The following is a 23,659-nucleotide window of genomic DNA, read 5'->3' on the forward strand; positions in this document are numbered from 1 at the left end:
CCAGTGGGTAAGTGCCGCAGAAGAAGACCTCAGCTAGGACTGTTTCTTTCTGGGAGGTATGAATAGGGACAAGCCCGAGTTCTCCATTAGCAAAACTAACTCCTTTGCCAAACCTCCCGTCACTGCCAAAGTTACTGGCATCCCCATACCCACCACTTCCAGTTTGCTTCCCTGGTATCTCCCCCTCTCATTTGTAGACATCCTAGGGCAGGGCCAGGGGGATGCAGGTAAAGCGCTTGCTATACCAGCATCAAGAATGGAACTTGGATTCTCCAGAACACATGTAAAATGGGGGGCATGGTGACCTACACCTGTGATCCAATGCTGGGAATCCCTGGACTTCACGGGTTAGCTAGCTGAATTGGTGAGCCCTTATGAGAGACCCTATCTCAATTAAATGTAGAGAAATTGAAGACCCCTGACATCAACCATTGGCTTATATATACACACACAGAGAGAGACACACACACGAAAAAGAAATCCTAGGGCAGCCCTGGGGGAGGGGAGGAATGAGGCTTAGTGGCCTGGGTATGGTGGAGCAAGGGTGGGTGGGGGCAGGAGGCTAGCTTCTGGGCCGGAGGCTTCTGTTCTCAGAAGGAACCACATACTGGTCTCACCCACCCATTACCTGTCTTGTATAACCAGCCCCTCGAATACAGCCAACCTGGTCACAAGCCGCCTCTCCAAGGCCTGGGCATCCTGATCAGCGCATAGTCTCTAGCCTCAGGGAACACGCTCCTGGTGCCTCGGTCCCAGGCAGTGGAGCTCCTTGGCAGGTCGTGAGAGAGTTCTGTTGTCCGAGGACCTCCTTCTCATCTGATGACCCAAGGCCTGCCCACAAGCATTTGGTCATTCCTCCTCCTCCATACAGACCTCACTGCTGACTTCCCTCGCCAGCCGGCACACCCTGCAACATGGCCTGGACACTGTTGCTCATCTGTCTCGTGGGCCATCCAGGTGACAAGGTGCTTGCTCAAGACCCAGGGTGTGGGGCTGGGAGGCAGGGACAGGGCAGGCTGGACTTGGATGATCCAGGGAGCTGAAGAGTGTCTTGTCTGCTAAGGAGTGCAGTAAGGAGAGCAGAAGTAAGAGGAAAATGCCTGAGGACTCCCCCAGGTCACGGTTTCTTCAGGTCCCTGCCCCTAGAAAGGCTCCTTTCCATCTCCTTTCCCAGAATCCTTTTCTTCACAGCCACCTTCTGAGTAAGATAAAATCAAAAGGACCAATAAAAAGAGAGAGAAGAACTGGACGTGGTGGGGCACACTTTTGATCCCAGTACTTGGTGGGAGAGGTAGGAGGATCCCAACTAAAAAGAAAAAAGAAAAAGGACTGGAGAGATGGCTTAGCGGTTAAGGTGCTTGCCTTCAAAGCCTAAGGGCCACAGTTTGATTCCTCAGGACCCATGTAAGCCAGATGCACAAGGGGGTGCATGCGTCTGGAGTTTGCTTACAGTGGCTGGAAGCCCTGGTGAGCCCATTCTCTGTCTCTGTCTCTTTCTCTTTCTCTCACCCTGCCTCTTTCCCTCTCAAAAAAATAAAAACAAATTTAAAAGAATTTTAAAGCAATGACAATATAGTACTCAGTAGTGAGACAGACAGAACTACCCACCAGGACCTCTAGCCACTGCAAACAAACTCCACTTTGTGCATCTGGCTTTATGTGAGTACTGTGGAATTGAACCTGGGTTATTAGACTTTGCAGGCAAGTACCTTAACTGCTGAGCCATCTCTCCAGCCCTGTTTTGTTTTTTTTTTTTAAATGTATGTGTGCCACCTTGTGTACATGTGCAATCTTGTGCACTTGTGTCACCTTGTGTGTCTGGTTTACGTGGGACCTGGATAGTTGAACATGGGTCCTTACATTGTGCAGGCAAGTGTCTTAACTGCTAAGTCATCTCTCCAGCCTATGTTTTTTTTAGACAGAGTCTCACTATGTAGGCATGACTGACCCAGAATTCCCTATACAAGGAAGGTTTCAAACATTTGGTTATCCTCCTGCCTTGCTTTTTTGTTGTTGTTGTTGTTCATTATTTATTTATTTATTTGAGAGTGACAGTGAGAGAGAGAAAGAGACAGAGGGAGAGAGAGAGAGATTGAGAATGAGAGTGCCAGGGCTTCCAGCCTCTGCAAATGAACTCCAGATGCGTGAGCCCCCTTGTGCATTGGCTAACGTGGGTCCTGGGGAACCGAGCTTCGAACCGGGGTCCTTAGGCTTCACAGGCAAGTGCTTAACCACTAAGCCATCTCTCCAGCCCCGTGCCTTGCTTTTTGAATGTTAATATTATAGGTATGTACACCTCCATACCAGGTTCACAATTTTTTTTCATTTTTTTTTTTTTTAAGTAGCATTTCATTCTAGCCCAGGGTGACCTGGAACTTACTCTGTAGTCTCAAGCTGGCCTTCGACTCCCAACCATCCTCCTACTTCTGCCTCCCTAGTGTTGGTACTAAAGTCATATGCCACCGTGCCCAGCCCAGTCTGTTTTGCCTTTTTTTTCTTTTCTTTTTATTGACAACTTCAATAATTGTAAACAATATCCCACAGTAATTCCCTCCCTCCCTGCACTTTCCCCTTTGAACCTCCACTCTCCATCATCTCCCCTACCCCCTCCATCAGTCTCTCTTTTATTTTGATGTCATGATCTTTTCCTCCCATTATGATGGTCTTGTGTAGGTAGTGTCAGGCACTGAGAGGTCATGGATATCTGGGCCATTTTGTGTCTGAAGGAGCACGTTGTAAGGAGTCCTACCTTTCCTTTGGCTCTTACATTCTTTCTGCCACCTCTTCCGCAATGGACCCTGAGCCTTGGAAGGTGTGATAGAGATATTGCAGTGCTGAGCACTCCTCTGTCACTTCTTTTATTTTTTTTTTAAATCATTTGTTCATTTATTCATTAATCTGTTGTCAAATTCAGTATTCTATACACTATGCTTATTCCATTGTATATTATTAGATTACATGTTTATAAAAATATCCAACTTATTTTTATGAAGAAATTAAATATTTTCTGAAAAAGAATCATTTTGTTACTGCTCTCTAGCAGCAACCTGAAAATTTCTCTTCCAAGTCAACTAACTTATTTAAATACCTTTACTCAATGACAACTTCTCTACTGATTTACATAATTCTATTCTATACAACACTGTTTTACCCTGTTGCATAATATATAAAGAACACTTGTAATAAACATGTTTTCCTTTAATACAGAACATTTTTTCCACTTCCAAGAAATCACTCAAATATATTAAAAATGTAACCTTCTTTTTCTTTTTTTTCCCTTTTTTTTTTTTTTTTTTTTTTTTTTTGATTTTTTGAGGTAGGGTCTCACTCTAGCCCAGGCTGACCTGGAATTCACTATGGAGTCTCAGGGTGGCCTCGAACTCATGGCGATCCTCCTACCTCTGCCTCTCGAGTGCTGGGATTAAAGGCGTGCGCCACCACGCCCGGCAAAAAATGTAACCTTCTTTAAAAGGCACATACATTTACACTTTCAAATCTTTATTATTTTAAAATTCTATAGGTCTTTACAATAGTTTATTATTTAAATGTTGTCTAAGTAGTTAATGTACAATGAATATCTTTTTCTGGAACTCAACCATGAATTACGATTTCATCAATATGATTATTCTCAACAGTCATAAGGTTTTGGGGAGGTTTGAGCTCTGCACTGGAAAATGCCAGAAGAGCAGACTTTTCCCTGTAGAACTCTGCTCTGTCACTTCTTAGCACCATGGTGCCTTTTGAGTCATCCCAGGGTTACTGCCATCTGAAAAGAGAAGGTTCTCTAACCAAAGCTGAGAGTAGCATTAATATATGGGTATGAACATTAAGAGAAGTGCTTGCTAGGCAGTTTGGTGAACGTAGTATATACATTTAGCCAGACACCAGCAGACGATACACCCCTAGGGCTCATGACTACCCGTTGTAGGTTTTCAGTATCGGGGATGTATTCCCTCAAATGGAGTGGGCCTCCAGTCCAATTAGAGGGCAGTTGGTTTCCCCCATAACAGACATGTCACTATTGCACCCATTGGCTCATTTGGCCTGGTTGGCCAAATATAAGGCTTGCAGTGTCCACTGTCGAATATCTTGACTGGTGATTTTTCTCTCTCCCATTGAACTGTATGCAGCACAGCTTTTTCCAGCTTTCTGTCAGCTGGTCTACATGGAGGAGGTTTTTTAGCTCAGCTGTAGCAGGATTTCTCAGTGACCTTGCAGCCCAAGTATGTGGAATATTCAGAAATAGGGTCTTACCGTCTATTCTTGGCAAGGGTATGGGCAATAGCCTGTAATGTTTTGGGGGCATCAGGGACCTCCCTGGCCAACAACTCACTGGAAGGTATCCCATCCCTGGCACTGAAAATTCTCTAGTAGCAATCTATGGCTTCTGAGTGTTCCTTGTCCAAAAAAGCAGGCTTCCATATGACTTCTTTATATCCTCTTAGATTTTTATTAGCCTTCCCTCCACCTTTCCTTTACTCAATCTCTTCACCTGACCTCACTTAGGCCGTTTCACCCCCATTAATCTGTTCTTCTATTTAAATATATACAATACCATTTATTAAGTCCCTCCCCCTTTCTATTCCCTTTATATCTATTGTCTAGCTTACTGGCCTCTGCTACTGAGTTTTGTTTTGTCTTTTTTGAGACAGGGCCCCTTGTAGTCCAGACTGGGTTGGAGCTTGCTATGTAGTCAAGAATGACATTGATTCCCCAGGGTAGGGGAAAGAGCATGACACTGATACTTGGTCTGGGGAAAACTCTTCAGCTTGCTTCTGCTTTATAGTTTGGGGTAACTTCACACTTTGATTATATGCATGATTTTCCTCTGGTTTCTAATCTACCACTTGAGTGTTTCCCTTACACTCCAGATCTACCACCTGAGTGCTTTTATTAACTCTACATGTGCTATCTTTGTAATTTCCTTAAATGTGGGGTAACCATGAGTGTAATTCTCTCTCTCTCTTTTTTTTTTTTTTTTTAAGGAGTGTAATTCTCTTTATTACTCATTTCTTTTCTGAATTTCTTGGATTCTGCTTTGATATTTTCCCTCTTATTTTTCCTTGAAAGCCTCAGTTTAATTCCCCTCCACATGCTTGTGGCTCAACTCCAGTTTTTTTTCCCCAAAACCTTAATTTTTCTTAAATGAACCTTATAAACTATGAAGTATTTCTACATGAGTGTTTCCTAAGCCCCACAATTTGTGAGTTCTCCCTAAATAAACCCTACAACTCGTGATTTCTTCCTAAATAAACTTAATAATTCATTTTTTTAAAAAAAGAGAATGACATTGAGGTTCTGGACGTGGTGGTGCATGCCTTTAATCCCAGCACTCAGGAGGCAGAGGTAGGAGGATCGCCATGAGTTTGAGGCCATTCTGATAGTACATAATGAATTCCAGGTCAGCCTGAGCTAGAGTGAGACCCTACCTTGAAAAAATAGACAAAACAACAACAACAGAAAGAATGAAGCTGGGCGTGGTGGCTCATGCCTTTAATCCTAGCACTGGGGAGGCAGAGGTAGGAGGATCGTCATGAGTTCAAGGCCACCCTGAGATGACAGAGTTAATTCCAGGTCAGCCTAGACCAGAGTGAGAACCTACCTCAAAAAAAAACAAAACAGGGCTGGAGAGATGGTTTAGCGGTTAAGCGCTTGCCTGTGAAGCCTAAGGACCCCAGTTCGAGGCTCGATTCCCCAGGACCCACGTTAGCCAGATGCACAAGGGGGCACACGTGTCTGGAATTCGTCTGCAGTGGCTGGAGGCCCTGGCACACCCATTCTCTCCCTCCCTCTCTCCCTCTCTCCCTCTCTCTCTCTCTCTCTCTCTCTGCCTCTTTCTCTGTCTGTCACTCTCAAATAAATAAATAATAATAAATCAAAAAAAAATTAAAAAACAAAACAAAACAAAACAAACAAACAAACAAAAAGAATGACATTGATAGTCTGGGGAGATGGCTTTATGGTCAAAGGCAGTTGCAGGCCTACCAGCCTAAGTTTGATTCCCCAGCACCCACTTAAAGTGGGGTGCAAAGTGGCACACACATCTGTGATTCCCCACATGCCTATGTCAAATGGGAGTGGAGCCATCTAGACTGGTGCACACGCCGTGGCAAAACAAGAAACCCTGTCTCAAAAAAAGGTGGAAGGAAAGGACAGGTACCCCAAGCTTGTCCTCTAACCTCCACACACACACCGTGGCACCCACATACACACATACACATACTTTTTTCTTTTTTTGTTTTTTTGAGGTAGGGTCTCACTCTAGCCCAGGCTGACCTGGAATTCACTATATAGCAATCCTCCTATCTCTGCCTCCTAAATGCTTGGATTAAAGGCGTGCACCACCATGCCTGGCTTGACACACTTTTTTTTTTTTTAATAATGACATTGAGTCCCAATCCTCCTGTCTCTACCTCCTGGGTGCTAGTATTACAGATGTACACTACCACACCCAGTCTATGTGGTGCTGGGGTTTGAACTCATGGTCTCATGCATGCTAGACAAGCACTCCACCAACTGAGCTACATCCCCAGCCCAAGGAAAGGGTTTAATGAGACACCCCAGGGTGCTTGCCCCATCCTGATGTGGCCTGTGCGGAAGGACAACTAAAACATTCTCTCCCAAATGCGTCTCTGTTTTCTCTCTGTCCTCGGGATCCTGTGTTCTTTGGGCATCCCAGCTCCCAACAGTTTATACCCAGGAAGGCCCTTCTGTCCTTCTGCCCTGCTTCTTCAGTGTCAGCCAAGGGACAATGGCCACTGGCTCCTTCATGTGGACAAGGTAGCCCCGGAGAAAGAGGTAAGCAACAAGACCCCTCAATTCAGGGGCCGTGTGCTCCCCTTTGCCTCTTTCCAATTTGTCTGGGACCACAGGCTGATCTGCACATCCAGGCCACCCGAGGACATGATGCCGACATCTACGTGTGCAGGGTGGAGGTGCCAGGCCTGGGAGTTGGCACGGGGAATGGGAGTCAGATGCTGGTGGAGAAAGGTAAGGCACTGAAAGGCCCAGAGAAGTAGTGTCCCCGAAAGTCAGAAACTGTCCCCACCCTAAGTCACAGATCCTCTCTCTCTACTGTCCCTGCGCAGGACCTCCTGAGAGGCCTGCTCTGGCCTGCTCCTGCCGCCTGCATTCTGTGCCCTCAGCTTTCTCTCCATGCCCATGGGCAGCATCCTCTATTACCAAGGCAAATGTGAACAGCAGAGCCAAGGCGGTTGTGGAAGAGATGGGAGGGACAGACACCAAGAAGGCAGCTTCAGGGCCGTGGCTCTGAGTGGCCCGTTTTCTCTCACCAGGTCACTGTCCCAAGGGAACACACTGCCTCTGAGAAGTGATTCTAAACCCTGATATACTGAACTCTCTTCAAGATTTGCAAGAAATCCTTCACCCCACCGCACTCCTACTTAGAAGTCTCATGTCTTTTCTTCCCCTTTCTCCAAATGGCCCAGTAGGCATCCTCCCACTTCCCCAGGCCCTTAGCTCTTCCTTCCACCAGATCAGACCAGGACTAGTCCATGGACAGACTGACAGGCTATGGTCCCTTAGAGCCCCTTTCCACCACACCATCGCTGGGCACACCCACTTCTCTCAAGCCTGGGGCAGAGGCCGCAGCTGCTGAGGAGTGGAGTCTTGATTTGTCCCATCTGACAATTGTCCCTTCACAGTCACAGACTGCATCCTGGCTTTTGGAGGAGCTCAGGCTCTTGAATACCCCTCTTTACCCAGTCAGTCATTACTTGACCCGAAGTAAGCAGGAAAGTGAGCCACTTGAGTTTTGTTTTTGCTTTTAATTGGTGTGTGTGTGTGTGTGTGTGTGTGTGTGTGTGTGTGTGTATCTTTTGTCACTTCAGGCAGCAAATGAACTTTACATGGCTGTTGGCCCAGCAGGCTTTGCAAGCCAGCACTTGTAAACACTGAGCCATCTCCCCAGCCCTGAGCCGCTTGAGTTTTGATGACACTCCTTGCACTTGGGGACAAGAAGTGATGAGACCATGGTGTTTACTTGGTGGACGTAGGACGATGCTCAGTACTCTCCAGGAATGAGGGAGGCGTCTGTGGGTGCTCAGGCAATGCAGGCGTAGTCTGTGCTGGGGCCCTGCTTCATGCTTTCCCCTTCTTTGTCCACGAGCTCATTGCTGGACACTGGCAACTTCTGCAGTGATGCATAGTAAAGCTCTTGCTCTGGGCCCCCAACCTGGCGGGGTTAAGAACAATAATGGTCTGGGGTGGCACCCTCCATCTATCTGCCCCTCTTCCTTACTGTCATGGCAGTCCCCCCTTTTCTTTCAGAATCCCCCTCATCTTTTCTTTTTTTTTTTTTTCAAGGTAGGTCTCACTCTAGCCCAGGCTGACCTGGAACTCACTATGGAGTCTCAGGGTGCCTTGAACTCACAGCGATCCTCCTACCTCTGCCTCCCGAGTGCTGGGATTAAAGGTGTGCGCCACCACGCCCATCTTCCTCATCTGTTCTTCCTCCTCCACCCACCAGCTCCCATTTTTCTCTCTCACTGCTATTTCTTTGTCTCAGTCTCTCACTTTCTCCCCTTCTATCACTCTATTCCTTTTAAAAATATTTTAAATGTTTTATTTGTTTATTGAGAGAAATAAAAAGAGAACAAGTGGCAGACAAAGAGAATTGGTGTACCAAGGCTTCCAGCCTCTGCAGTGAAACCCCAGATGCATGTGACTCTGTGCATCTGGCTTTACACCAGTGCTGGGGAATTGAACCCGGGTCATTAGGCTTCACAGACAAGTGCCTTAACTGCTGAGCCATCTCTCTCGCTCTACATATATATACATATTTACGTGTGTGTGTGTGTGTAAGCAAACTCCAGATGCATGTGCCTCTTTGTGCATCTGGCTTCATACGAGTGCTGGGGAATTGAACCAGGTTCATTAGTTTTGTAGGCAAGTGCCTTAACTGCTGAGCCATCTCTCCAGTCCCTCTGGTTTTTTTGAGACATGGTCTCATGTATGCTAGTCTGGCTGGCCTCAAACTCACTATGACTGAAGAAAACCTTGAACTTCCTCCTGCTGGCATCTTGTAAGTGCTGGGATTACCAAGCTTGCACCACCATGCCCACAGGATTCGTGTGGCATTGGAATGGAACCTGACCTGGTGCATCCTAGTCAACCACTCTGCCAACTGAGCTTTCATTTTCTCACATATTCCCTGAATCTCTCATCTCCTCCTTTCTCTTCTTCTGGTTTTTTTTTTTTTTTTTTAATGTATTATTATTTGAAAGCAGGGAGAAAGAGAGAAAGGCAGACCAGGGCCTCTTGCCACTGTAAATGAACTTCAGATGCATACCTCGTGGACAGAGAAGGGGAAAGTATGGCTTGATGTGGGTACTGGGAAATTGAACCTGGGCTGTCAGGCTTGCAAGCAAGTGCCTTAACCTCTAAGCCATCTCTCTATCCCCTGATATCTATTCTTATCACCATACCATTTCTTTTCTTTCTTTTTTCTTACTGTCTTATTTCTGTTTTTTATTTTCTCCATCTCTCTGATTCTCTCACGGCCCTACTTCCTCTTCCCTTTTCTCTTGACCCCCACCCCCACCCCAGGCCACATCCTCATGGGCTTTCTGAAGCCCTTCCCCACCACCAGCAGACTCACCTTGCCCCTCTCCAGCCTCCTCACTGTAAAGAAAGCAGCAGTTTGACACAGCCTTCCACACCCGCCCCAGGGGGCTCCCTCACCCGCCCCGCCCTCCCCTCCCCCTCCCCCTCCCCCTCTCCCTCCCCCTCCCCCCTCCCCTCCCTCTCCCCCTCCCCCTCCCCCCCTCCGCGGGAAATACAACCAATGCTTAGGCCCTGTCTCTCCCCTGGTCTACCCAGCCCCCATGCCCACGGAGTAGCCTGCTCTGCGAGAGCTGACAGGACTTCTGCCCCAGCAGTAGGCAGGGCATGGGAGGGCAGCCTTGGGCCCCTGCTGGAAGTGAGGATGAGGCACACCTCTTCGATGGAGCCAGCACAGGCAGCTGGACAGAATGACCACGAGCAGGAGCAGCAGCCCTCCCAGCCCCAAGCTCCCGAAGAAGTAAGGTTCTATATCTGTGGGAAAGAGAGGGAACATAGAGGGACCACTGTCGAAAAACAAAAAACAAAAGAAAGAAGAAAGAAAGAAAGAAAGAAAGAAAGAAAGAAAGAAAGAAAGAAAGAAAGAAAGAAAGAAAGAAAGAAAATTCCTTAAATCTCAGCACTCGGGAGGCAAAAGTAGGTGGATCGCCATGAGTTTGAGGCTGCCCTGAGAATACAGAGTAAATTCCAGGTCAGCCTGGGGTAGAGTGAGATCCTATCTCAACCCCCCCCAAAAAAAATAGAGGGACCATTCCTTCTTTCAGCTTCCCATCCTCCTGGTTGGGTGTAATTATCTCATTTCCCCTAATGGTTTTCCAGGCAGAAAAATCAGGGTGCTCAGAGAGATTTCAGGCTGGCCTCAAGCGTGTCTATAGCTGAGGATGACATTGAACTCCTGATCCTCCTGCCTCCACCTCCCAAGGGTTGGGATTCTAGGCCTGTACCACCACGTCTGTTTTCTGAAGTGCTGGGGATCAAACCCAGGGTTTTACACAGGCTAGGCAAGCTCTCTGCCCACTGACCTACATCCACAGCCCCTCAGAGGCTTCTCACTTCCTGCCAGAGATTCACATCCTCTGTAGTTTGCTTGCAGCCCTGTCACCCCTCATGGCTTTGCGCACACAATCCCAGCTGTTTCTGGGCCTCTCAAGACGTTCTGTTCGCATCTGCACTAGCTTGTCCTGAGCAGGGCACACTACCCTTCACAAACTCTCAGAGCCCACATTCCTCCTGGTGCAGAACCGAGGGGCTCCCTGCTTACCTTTACCATCATGTTTAGAAGGCATTGCAACCTCACGCTCCACTCCCGAGACTGAGAACCGGCCTGGAGGTCAGGATGTCTGGCACTTGCTCTGCTGGGCTTAGTGGCCTGGACTAATCACATGCTCCGGGTTCCTCATTTGTGAAGTGAGGTGCCCTGTTGTAGAACTTTGCCCTCACTGAGCTGAGCACCTTCCACTGTCATGGCAACTCCCCGTGACACTTCAGTGTTTTGGTACCCCATGTATTTTGGTACCCCACTCCCAGGCAAGGAGCCCAGCTACCAAGCTTGGGCTTTAACAAGGGCCAGTTCAGAAGTGGGAGTGCTGGGGGGGAGCTCCAGAGCCCCCCTTTCTTCTGCCCAAGGCTGACCAGGTGGTTCAGGGATTTCTCCAGCACACTGCATAGCTCTTGGTGCTGGTGAAACAACAGACAAAGGGGGGGAGCCAGGGTCTAGAGTGGGTGTCTTTTGTAGGTGGAAATATACAGAGGAACGTGTTCAGGGTTTCCAGGAGAACAGGACCCTATTTGGCTGATAGATAGAAGCAAGGCTAAGGAGGAGTGTCTGGGGCCTTGAACTTCCCCTCACAAACTTCCTGCCCTTCAGCCAGTTGTTCCTGTTTCAGGGCAAAATAGTTGCTGCTAACTTTGCCCAGAACTAGAAACACTGACTACAGTTTGAAACCAAGATCCTCCTGGGTGTAAGAGGAAGGCTGTGGTGCATGGAGGGGCTGACACAGAGGGAGGGGGCAGGCACAGGGGAGGGGGCAGGGAGAACCTGAGGCAGCTATGATGACAATGGAAAGGAGTCTTCCTTTTCTGCCTGAATAGGCCTGTGTGGTATGTGTGTGAGTACTCACATGTGTGTGAGCACAGCTGAGTGCATGTGTGTGAGTGCTCACATGTGTGTGAGTACTCACACGTGTGTGAGCACAGCTGAGTGCACGTGGAGGCCAGAGCTTGACAGCAGGCATCTTCCTTGATCTCTACTTTGTTTACTGAGGAGCGTCTCACATGAACATGAACCAGAGCACTCTGATTTGGTTTAGTAGCTAGCTTGTCTCAGGGATTCCATCCCTGTCCATGGAGCTCTGGGCCATGGCCCAGCATTTATATGGATGTTGGGAATCTGAACTCCAGTTCAAATCATAAACACTTTACCCAAGCAACCATCTCTCCTCAGCCCCCCCCCCTTTTTTGTCTTTGTTTTTGGAGGTAGGGTCTCACTCTAGCCCAGGCTGACCTGGAATTCACTATGTAGTCTCAGGGTAGCCTTGAACTCACAGCGATCCTCTCCTAGTGCTGGGATTATATACCAGCACTAGGGAGGCAGAGGTAGGAGGATCACTGTGAATAAATAAATAAATATATATACAAATAAATAAATAAATAAACACACACACACACACACACACACACATATATATATATGTTTATGTATATATATATATATATATTTGCAAGCAGAAAGAGAGGGTGTGTTCGGTGCACCAGGACCTTCAGCCACTATAAACCAACTCCAGATGTGTCCTGGCCAGCAGGGAGTTGAACAAGGACCCGAGGAGAAGCTAACCTGGGTGAGAAAAGGCACACAGACACAAGAAGGAGACCATACTAGATGTTTGTCAAGGCCTCAGAGTCTTTATTTTTTTATACAGTGGTTATATAGGGGAAGAAAAAGTGGGGGAATAAGCTGGCTGATGTGACTTAGGGCTTTGGAATTGTCAGGAAACCTAGAGGGGATGTAATCAGGTGTTCATCTAATCTTGCCTCAATGGCTTAAATCCTGACTGCACCAGGCTTCACATCTTGACCATAAACTGGCCTTTTGAAAAAGATAAGATTCTGTAAGTAGTCTGATGACCGACATTCCAGAAGTACCTAACAGAAAGCTGGATGGACCAACTTTCTGAATAATGAGTCAGCTTATGAGCAGGCCCAGGCAAAATGGAGAGGCTTTTGCTCTATGGCTCCCAACATCTCCTCCCTTCTTTTATACAAAAAGAGGGGGAGGCCCGCTTTGCAGCGGTGGACATTAACCAACTGGGGGAGTAGGGACCTGACTCCTCCTGTGGGATTTTTTTTCCCACAATCTTTGGCCCTTGGTACCTTTTGGGGAGGCAGGGATAAGTGGCTGGAGAGCGAGGCATGGCCTTAGTGATAACGGTTATGGTACCAACCTCCATGTAAGCCAGGTATACCTCTCAGGGAATCCAGAAGCGGTCAGATAAGGACCTTCCCCTGCAGTGTTTTGCTTCGCACCCACGCTGGTGCCCATATCACACTCACTTCATTGTGGGCCGACATGCATAGGTCTGGATCCTCATGCAGCTCCCGTAGGAGGGTTAGCTACTTGGCCATGACAGGTAGACTGCAGCGATAGCACAGGTGTAGAGGACAGCGGTATAGTAAATGAGTACAGAATGTGAGATCAAGGGAGAGTGACAACTGCAGGTGGTAGGTCTTCAGTGGCAATGCCTTGATCCTCCAGCTCCAGTCTGTGATAATGGACCTGTAAAGGCTGCATCTTAATGGCTTCAATCTGTTACAAAAGACATGATTTTATTTATAATAACGGGTCTGACTGTGAGTAAGAGGATTAAGATAAGTAGAGGTCCTTCCAGCTTTGTCCTGTTAGGAAAAAAGGGAGATTTTCTCAGGGAAGTTTTTCTTCCCTGGATAGGTGAGAAGTCATTGGAGGATCATCAGCCTGTTTTACAAGTCTCTCTGGCAGCCATCTCGCAGCATTTTCTTTGGTGTCAGACAAGCATATTGATCCTCAGCCCCAAATGAGTATTGGGTCTGGGCCATTCCATTTTAAAGTTAAAGGATCTTTCCACATGGCTTTGGCAAAGGTACTTTTTGTATTTGTGTGCCAAAAGCGATCAGCAGCTGAATTTCCCTGAGTATCAAGGGTTAAAAAGTTTAGGACAAACAAGGCATGATGAAGGGTATTTCTTGGAGAGCCTTTTATGGGATATAAATCCTTCGTTTTTAACTTTTGGAGGTATGTTTAATAGTATATATATACATATATATATATATATATATATATATATATATATATATATAGTTTGTTTGTTTTTGTTTGTTTGTTTGTTTGTTTTTCAGATAAGGACCATTGTTTGAGCATGAGGCTGTACCGTAAAGTAGGGAATATGTCTTAAGAGTTAATTTTAGCTGGGCATGGTGGCACACGCCTTTAATCCCAGCACTCGGGAGGCAGAGGTAGGAGGATCACCGTGAGTTCGAGGCCACCCTGAGACTACATAGTGAATTCCAGGTCAGCCTGAGCCAGAGTGAGACCCTACCTCGAAAAACCAAAAAAAAAAAGAGTTAATTTTGTCATAAGCTCTGGACTTAAGATGCAAAAATTGAGAGTTCCTCTACATACAATAGAGTAGAATCTGGTCTTTTCTGAGCCAAAATAGTTAATTAAATATTAATATAACCCTTGATAAAAATTTTTTGAAAGAAAAAACATTAATTGACAATCAATGATTTTGGCTTAAACTTGATAGCTATTGATTTTATGTACCACCGAAATTTTTATTAATATAAAACAATTTTATGTTTTACCCATGACTTAAATTTAATAAAACCTAAGCAAGCTATCCCAACATATTTTAGCCTGGAAATTAGTTTTTTTGTTTCTTAAAGTTTGTAAACAGTTTAAAAACCTTTAACTTTAGGCATGTTGTTTAGGTTTAGCCTGAAAATTTCTTTCTTTCTTTTTTTTTTTTACATCCACACACCTTTATTTAAATACTTTAACATTCTGATCTAAGTACCACTCAAAAGGCATTTTTAACAAATAATCATTGAAAAATTCCTTCCCAGTTCCTGTAATCAATTCATCTCACCCCATCATTAATTATCTTTTTTTTTTTTATTCCCCTGAGGGGGTGCACCATTCCTAGAGGTACTGCAATACCAGGTTGATGCGTGTAGTGGATGGAGCAAGCTCCTATTCCAACTCCGAGTTCTAAAAATCCATTTAATATATTGTCCTCAGATAGAGGGCGTATCAGATATTAAACTGATAAGAAAGGATACTATACTTGATCTTAGCCAAAAGGCCAAGAAGCGATCATCTTTCTTATAAGGCTATTAAAAAATTACACCAAATTGATTAATCCTATTACTAACAAGAAAGTAGTCTTAATACAATTTTATGTCATTAATACCAATAACACACTTGGAAATGATTTTTTTTTCTGTTTTAAGTATTTTATTTATTTATTTGAGAGAGAGGCAGATAGATAGATAGAGAACAGGCATTCTAGGGCCTCTAACCACTGCAACCTCCAGATGCGTGCACCACCTGGTGCTTACATGGGTACTGGGGAATTGAACCTGGGTTCTTAGGCTCTGCAGGCAAGTTCCTTAACCGCTAAGCCATCTCCAGTTCCCCACACCCCCTTTTTTTTGTTGTTGTTTTTCGACATAGGGTCTCACCCTAGCTCAGGCTGACCTGGGATTCACTGTGGAGTCTCAGAGTGGCCTTGAACTCAATGAAATCCTCCTACCTCTGCCTCCCAAGTGCTGGGATTAAAGGCGTGCACCACCACGCCTGGCCCCAGGAAAAAGTAAGGCAAATTGTATTGTTATCTTGAGGCAGGTATGCTTAGCAGTCAGATCAGTTGCCTCCACCTTTTAAGTAACAGGACATTGCAATCTGTTTTAAAATATCTGACAAATTATAAGTTACCTCTTTAGAGGAAGTTTTGTTGTTTTTAATAATCCTCTATGTAAGGTGAACTTGACCTAGAACAAATATCTGGCAAATTCACTCCTGTAAAAGACATTTAGCTTTTCATTTTTAATTTCTATGGTTAGGTCTTTGATTTTCTTGAAATCGTTCTCTAGAAGAGAAAGGGGTGTCACCTGTATCCGTCTCGTCTCTTTATTCTTTTATTTATTTATTTATTTATTTAATATTTTTGTTTATTTTTATTTATTTATTTGAGAGCAACAGAGAGAGAAAGAAGGAGAGAGAGAGAATGGGCACACCAGGGCCTCCAGCCACTGCAAACAAACTCCAGATGTGTGCACCTCCTTGGGCATCTGGCTAATGTGGGTCTTGGGGAATCGAGCCTCGAACTGGGGTCCTTAGGCTTCATAGGTAAGCGCTTAACCACTAAGCCATCTCTCCAGCACCTGTCTCATCTCTTTAGTCACAGTCATAAACATGATACGACAAGCAAGCACAATGAGCACACATACACACACATACACATACATATAAAAAGAACATATCCTCCTGATAAAATTTTAAAAAATTGCTTAAAGAACTTGAAGCAATTTCAATGCCTTGTGCTTTTAAAATATCTTTTACTATGGTGTGGTGGTTTGATACAGGTGTCCCCCATAAACTTGAGTGTTTTGAATACTAGGTTCCCAGCTGATAGATATTTGGGAATTAATGCCTCCTGGAGGGAGTGTATTGTTGGGGGCAGGCTTATGGGCTTTATAGCCAGTTTCCCCATGCCAGTGCTTGGCACACCCTCCTGTTGCTGTGGTTCACCTTATGTTGGCCAGAGGGTGATGTCCACCCTCTGCTCATGCTATCATTTTCCCCTGCCATTGTGGAGCTTCCCCTCGAGCCTGTAAGCCAAAATAAATCTCTTTCCCAGAAGCTGCTCTTTGTTGGGTGATTTCTACCAGCAATGCGAACCAGACTGCAACATATGGCAATTAGCTCCTTAGTAAATCCTAGTAAATCTTTGTTAAATCTTTTTTTTTCCTTAACCCGTGTTCCTTGTGTCTCGAGAGAAGTTTTAAGCCCTTTAACAATTTATGCTTACTTAGGGTCTGTCCCATGATAGAAAAGGAAAGAGGAGAAACGGCAAGACCAGAGGGCAATGTTCCTGGTTGGAGAACCAGCATGGGAGATTCCCCAGTGAACTTGACGTGAGCCTGTCCACAATTTTAAGAGCCGGCAGCCACTCTAAGAGCATTTACTGGCTGTTGCATAACCAGGTTGGTTGGTAGGAAGAGAGGCTAGATAGGAGGTCTTTGCCAACACCCGAACGGGCTGTTGGGATTCTCACAGGGAGCTAGGGGGCCTCCAGCCAATGCTGGAGGGTCGCCCTGGCCAAGAGGCTTCAGTTGTCCTGTCGCTATGTTGCAATTCCACGCAATGGCGCCAACTGAAAGTAAAAGGAGGAAAAGAAGTGCAAAAAGAAAACCCCACAGTTTTTGTGTCTTGCAAATCTGACTAAATAGTCTTTAGATGGTTTGCCTAGAAGTCTGCATCGTTTGTCTTACTTTAGTGGGTCTGTATCACAGGTGGGTTTCTTCTGTGGTGACCATGGAGCAGATCTGTATTTTCGGCGTATTGCCTGTAGTGATCTATGCGGATCTTCACTCACCCTGGTGGGGTGGCGATCCAATGGCGAGGACGGCCATCCACTTGAACAACGCCCAGGTCACACATCTAATCTTGCCTCAATGGCTTAACATCCTGACTGCACCAGGCTTCACATCCTGACCATAAACTGGCCTTTTACAAAAGATAAGATTCTGTAAGCAGTCTGCTGGTCAATGCTCCAGAAGTACCTAACAGAAAGCTGGATAGGCCAGCTTTCTGAGTAATGAGTCAGTTTATGAGCAGGCCCAGGCAAAATGGAGAGGCTTTTGTTCTATGGCTCCTGACACAGATGCATGTGCCACTTTGTGGAACTGGCTTTACATGGGTTTTAAGGAATCAGACATGTCTTGTTAGGTTTTCCAGGCAAGCACCTTAACCTCTGGGCCATCTCTCCAGCACTAGATGGTTTTAAAATTTTTTGGAGAACTGAGGCTCAGAGGATATGATCACAGGGAGCCTTCCATGCCTTTCCCTTCCTTTTAGCCTCACCTCACTCTGGGGTGTCTCTTTCAAGGTCTCTCCATTCAGAGTCCCTGACCACTCCAAGCTTACTCAAGAGTTTGTGGCCTGCAGGGGGCATGCTCACCTGTCCAGAGCCACCTGGGGGAAAGAAGTGTTCCAGCTCAGACGTTCCTGCCCTTCTTCCGGTTGTAACTTCCCTTTCCTGCCTTTATGCTTCCCTAGCATCTGGGAGAGGAAGTGCCACTCTGAGCGCCAGGGCCCCACTTTTTGTTGGAGGCTCCTATGTATCACTAGAATGGTTACCTTCTCAACTCCATCCATCCTGTAGTAGTCAGGGAATGCTTATCTCCTCTAGGGACCTCTCCTGCTGAACATGTCCCCCAAACCCTCCGACCCTGTGTCTTCTGAGACTCCTGCTGTGTGTGTGTGTGTGTGTGTGTGTGTGTGTGTGTGTGTGTGTGTAAGACACGCTCACCCCAGCAGGTCCCACGTCAGACAGTGCTGGGTGTCTGCAGTGACTTTACTGCTAGTCAGAAAGCTGATTAACAAGCCAAAGAAGCCTGGTGGGTAGTGGCACACCCCTGTAATCCCAGCACTTGGAGCAGAAGTAGGAGAATCAGAGAGAGTTTGAGGCCACAATGAGACTCCATAGTGAATTCCAGTTCAGCCTGGGTTAGAGTGAGACTGTACCTCGAAAAACAAATGAACAACAAAAAGAAGAAGAAGGAGAAGCAGAAGAGTCACAAGTCAGTCTAGATCAATGGACAGGAAAGAAAGTGGATGACAGGTTAGTGCTGGCAAAGGAGAAGTTCCTGCAGGAAGCAGCATTCTAGCATTGTAGTGTTGAGTTTAGAACTAAGGGCAATGGACCAAGGCCCTCTGAACAGAGACCTCTCAGGACACTGTGATGGAAAGGAACGAATGCTTAGAGGACCTTACCCCAAGTCGCTGAGGAGTTCTAGTGGAAGCAGAGGCTGAGATCAGGTATATATATGCATATGTGTTTTGTCCAAATTCAGGAACTTTCTGCCACTCCCTTCCCTGTGACCTCCATCCTCAATATACTCCTCTGCCAGAACAACTGAACAAAATTTAGGTGTTTGAAAATATATTTATAGGGGCTGGGAAGATGGCTAGGTGGTTAAAGGCTCTTGCTTGCAAAGCCTAGCTGGCATGGATTCAATTCCCCAACCACCCACATAAATCAGTCACAAAAGTGGTGCAAGTGTCTGGTTGTTTGTTGCAGCTGCAAGTGTCCTTGGCATGCCCATACATGCACACACATATGGAAATACATAAAAACAAATATTTTATCATTAAAAGTTACAGTATATTATTCTTATTTTTTGTTGGTGGTTTTGTTTCCAAGGTAGGGTCTCCAGCTCAGACTGATCTGAAGATCTGAAATTCACTATGTAGTCTCAGGTAGAAGGAAGAGGAAGGAGGATCACCATGAGTTCCAGGTTACCCTGAGACTACCTAGTGAATTCCAGGTCAGCCTGGGCTAGAGTGAGACCTTACCTCAAAGAAAAAAAGTTCAAAACATATAGACAAGTGAAAGAACCATACATCAGTATATCCCTACCACCTGTATCCTCAAACAACATTTTTTTTTTGCTTTAGTATTTTATTATTATTTATTTATTTGAAAGAGACAGAGAATGGGCATGGCAGGATCTCCAGCCACTGGAAACTAACTCCAGACCCATGAGCCACCTTGTGCATTTGGCTTAAGTGGGTCCTGGGGAATCAAACCTGGGTCCTTTGGCTTTGCAGGCAAACACCGTAACCGCTAAGTCATCTCTCCAGCCCTGTTTGTTTGTTTGTTTTAATTTTTATTAACATTTTCCATGATTATAAAATATATCCCATGGTTATTCCCTCCCTCCCCACCCCCACACTTTCCCATTTGAAATTCCATTCTCCATCATATTACCTCCCCATTACAATCATTGGGTTTTGGTTTTTTTTGAGGTAGGGTTTCACTCTAGCCTAGCTGACCTGGAATTCACTATGTAGTCTCAGGCTGGCCTGAAACTCACAGCAGTTCTCCTACCTCTGCTTCCTGAGTGCTGGGATTAAAGACATGCGCCACCACACCTGGCTAATTTAAAAAATATATATTTTTAAAAATATATATTTAAGCCGGGTGTGGTGGCGCATGCCTTTAATCCCAGCACTCGGGAGGGAGAGGTAGGAGGATTGCCATGAGTTCTAGGCCACTCTGAGATTACATAGTGAATTCCAGGTCAGCCTGGGTTAGAGTGAGACCCTACCTAGAAAAAAAAAAAAAAAAAATATATATATATATACACATATATATATAATATTTATTTATTTATTTATTTATTTGAGAGAAAGAGGGAGAGAGAGAATGAGAGAATGGGCTTGCCAGGGCCTCCAGCCACTGCAAATGAACTCTAATGAATGACCCCCCACCCTTGTGCTCTGGTTTATGTGGGTTCTGGAGAATCTAACCTGGATCCTTTGGCTTATAGGCAAATAAATGCCTTAAAAGCTAAGCCATCTCTCCAGTCCCTGTTTATTTGTTTTTAAAAATGTTATTTATGTGGCAGAGAGGAAGAGACAGATAGAGAATGGGCCTACAAACTCCAGACACATGCACCACCTTGTGCAGCTGACTTACATGGGTACTGGAGAATTAAACCTGGGTCCTTAGGCTTCACAGGCAAGCACCTTAACTGCTAAGACATCTCTCCAGCCCTGTTTGTTTTATCAAGGCAGGATCTCACTCTATCCCAGGCTGACCTGGAATTCACTATCTAGTCTCAGGCTAGCCTCAAAGCACAGTGATCTACCTACCTCTGCCTCCTGAGTACTGGGATTAAAGGTGTGTGCTACCATGCCCAGAAGCAACATTTTTTATACAATTTTATTTATTTGAGAGAGAGAGAGAGAGAGAGAGAGAGGCAGATAGAGAAAGAAAGAGAATGGTTTTTCGAGGCAGACCTGGAATTCACTATGAAATCTCAGGGTGGCCTTGAACTCATTACAATCCTCCTACCTCTGCCTCCTGAGTGCAGGGATTAAAGGTGTGCAACACCATGCCCGGCTGAAGCAGCAACATCTTTAATATGTGTTTGTGCATGTGTATTTGTGTATAGGTGCACATGTGTGTGGAGATCAGAAAACAAACCTCAATTGTCACCATCAAGGACACTGTCCCACCGTTAGACAGGGTCTCCACTGGCCTGGAGGTCATGAATTAGGCTAGACTAGCTGGCCAGTGAGCCCCAGGCATCCTCCTATCTCCACCTCCCCAGCACTGGGGTGACAGGTGAGCACCTCCATGCCCAGATTTGTTGTGTAGGTTCTGGGGAAAGAATTCAGGCCCTCAAGCTTGTGAGACAAGCACTTCACCAAGTGAGCCCTCTCCCCAGACCCTACAAGCAACATCTGCTCAGCCACACACCTATATTACTTTTTTAAAATTTATTTATTTATGTAGTTATGTATTTATTTATTTAGTTAGTTAGTTATTTTTGAGGTAAAGTCTCACTCTAGGCTGACTGGAACTCACTCTATAGACCCAGAATGGCCTTGAATTCACATTGATCCTCCTACCTCTGCCTCCCAAATGCTAGGATTAAAGGCATGTGCAACCACCCCTGGCCCTCTATTATTATTATTTCTTTTATATTTTGGGTTTTCAAGGTAGGGTCTCATTCCAGCTTAGGCGGACCTGGAATTCACTATGTAGTCTCAGGGTGGCCTCAAACTCATGGCAATTCTCCTACCTCTGCCTCCTGAGTGCTGGGATTAAAGGTTTAAAGGCATGCACCACCACACTCAGCCTATATTACTTTTTCACCCTTTTAAAAAAGTTTTTTGTTTATTTTTATTTATTTATTTGAAAGCGATGGTCAGAGAGAGAGAGAAAGAGGCAGAGAGAGAGAGAGAGAGAATGGGCACGCCAGGGCCTCCAACCACTGCAAATGAACTCCAGACGCATGGGCCCCCTTGTGCATCTGGCTAACGTGGGTCCTGGAGAATCGAGCTTCGAATGGGGGTCCTTAGGCTTCACAGGCAAACACTTAACCGCTAAGCCATCTCTCCAGCCCTTCACCCTTTTTTTTTATTGACAACTTCCATAATTATAGACCATGGTAATTCCCTGACTTTCCCCTTCACAACTCCACTCTCCATCATATCCCCTCCCCCTCTCAATCAGTATCTTATTTTATTTTGGTTTTTCGAGGTAGGATCTTGCTCTAGCCCAGGCTGACCTGCAATTCACTATGTAGTCTCAGGATGGCCTTGAACTCATGCCGATCCTCCTATCTCTGCCTCACAAGTGCTGGGATTAAAAGCATGTAACACTGCGCCTGGTTCCCGCTTTTATTTTGATATCACCATCTTCTTTTTTTTTTTTTTAATTTTTATTTATTTATTTGAGAGCGACAGACACAGAGAGAAAGACAGATAGAGGGAGAGAGAGAATGGGTGCGCCAGGGCTTCCAGCCTCTGCAAATGAACTCCAGACGCGTGCGCCCCCTTGTGCATCTGGCTAACGTGGGACCTGGGGAACCGAGCCTCGAACCGGGGTCCTTAGGCTTCACAGGCAAGCGCTTAACCGCTAAGCCATCTCTCCAGCCCCATCTTTTCTTTTTTTGAGGCAAGGTCTCATATATATCAAACAGGCTTCAGAATCACTTCAGTATAGGATGACCTTGAATTTCTGGTGTTCCTGCTTCTACCTTAGTGTTTGGATTACAGGCCTGCACCATCACACCCAATTAATGCAGTTCTGGGGATCAAACCCAGGCCTTCATGAATGCTAGGCAAGTACTTTACCCACTGAGCTACAACCCCAGCCTACAATTTATATCATTCCAACCTCAAAACATCCTTACTTATCACCTCTAAACTTAGCGTGGTGGTCTCTCGCCTGAGTTCAGTATTTGTTTCCCCGTTTCTTTTCTTACCTGAAGAAGATAAAATTTACATATAGTAAAATATACAAATCTGAAAATAGCACTCATTTTGGCGGGGATGGGGGAGAATTAAACCCAGGACCTCACCTACACTGGCTAAGCATTCTAGCAATGAGGTACCCCATCCCTACACTTCATGTACAAATTTATAAGTTCCTTTCCTATTCTTTTTTAAATTTTTAAAAAATATTTTATTTTTGGGGGTGGAGAGATGGCTTAGCGGTTAAGTGCTTGCCTGTGAAGCCTAAGGACCCTGGTTCGAGGCTTGGTTCCCCAGGTCCCACGTTAGCCAGATGCACAAGGGGGCACACGCGTCTGGAGTTCGTTTGCAGAGGCTGGAAGCCCTGGCGCGCCCATTCTCTCTCTCTCCCTCTATCTGTCTTTCTCTCTGTGTCTGTCGCTCTCAAATAAATAAATAAATAATTAAAAAATATTTTATTTTTACTTATTTATTTGACAAAGAGAGAGAGAATGGGCGTGCCAGGGCCTCCAGCCACTGCAAACGAGCTTCAAACACGTGCATCCCCTTGTGCATCTGGCTAACATGGGTCCTGGGGAATCAACCTGGGTCCTTTGGCTTTGCAGGCAAACGCCTTAAACACTAAGGCATCCCTCCAGCCCCCACTCCCATTTTTTTGTTTGTTTTTCAAGGTAGAGTTTCATTCTAGCCCAAGCTGACCTGGAATTCACAATGTAGTCTCAGGGTGGCCTCAAACTCTGGGCGATCCAACTGCCTCTGCCTCCCAAGTGTTGAGATTAAAGGTGTGTGACACCATGCCCGGCATATATTATTATTTTTTTAATTTTAATTTTTATTATTTATGAGAGAGACCGAGAGAGTGAGAAAGAAACAGAGAGTTGGGAAGCTGGGTGTGGTGGCACACACTTTTAATCCCAGCACTTGGGAAGCAGAGGTAGGAGGATCGCCGTGAGTTTGAGGCCACCCAGAGTCTTTGTAGTGAATCCCAGCTCAGTCTGGGTTAGAGCAAGACCCTACCTCAAATCCCACCCCCTAAAAAAAGAGAGA

The 23,659-nt window shown here is 45.6% G+C and overlaps 2 protein-coding genes and 1 non-coding gene across 3 annotated transcripts; 1 reads left to right on the plus strand and 2 right to left on the minus strand.

The window, feature by feature from the left end:
- Positions 1 to 914: 914 nt before the first annotated feature.
- On the plus strand, positions 915 to 7,273 carry Ncr3 (natural cytotoxicity triggering receptor 3). The gene is given in 5 exon segments (XM_045156038.1): positions 915 to 954; positions 6,651 to 6,773; positions 6,776 to 6,868; positions 6,871 to 6,990; positions 7,170 to 7,273. Coding segments are annotated over 5 exon segments (480 nt in total).
- Positions 7,274 to 7,807: 534 nt separating this feature from the next.
- Positions 7,808 to 10,963, minus strand: Lst1 (leukocyte specific transcript 1). The gene is made up of 4 exons (XM_045157353.1): positions 10,844 to 10,963; positions 9,958 to 10,056; positions 9,620 to 9,642; positions 7,808 to 8,194 (listed from the first exon to the last, which is right to left on the minus strand). Exons 1-4 carry the CDS (start codon positions 10,866 to 10,868, stop codon positions 8,063 to 8,065), a joined length of 279 nt encoding a protein of 92 aa, XP_045013288.1. The 5' UTR covers positions 10,869 to 10,963; the 3' UTR covers positions 7,808 to 8,062.
- Positions 10,964 to 14,742: 3,779 nt separating this feature from the next.
- LOC123463281 lies at positions 14,743 to 14,933 on the minus strand. The gene has a single exon (XR_006638861.1). It is a non-coding gene; the product is annotated as a U2 spliceosomal RNA (small nuclear RNA).
- Between the last annotated feature and the right edge of the window lie 8,726 nt (positions 14,934 to 23,659).

This window comes from Jaculus jaculus, chromosome 8 (genome assembly GCF_020740685.1).
Source record: "Jaculus jaculus isolate mJacJac1 chromosome 8, mJacJac1.mat.Y.cur, whole genome shotgun sequence".
Classification (NCBI taxonomy): domain Eukaryota; kingdom Metazoa; phylum Chordata; class Mammalia; order Rodentia; family Dipodidae; genus Jaculus; species Jaculus jaculus.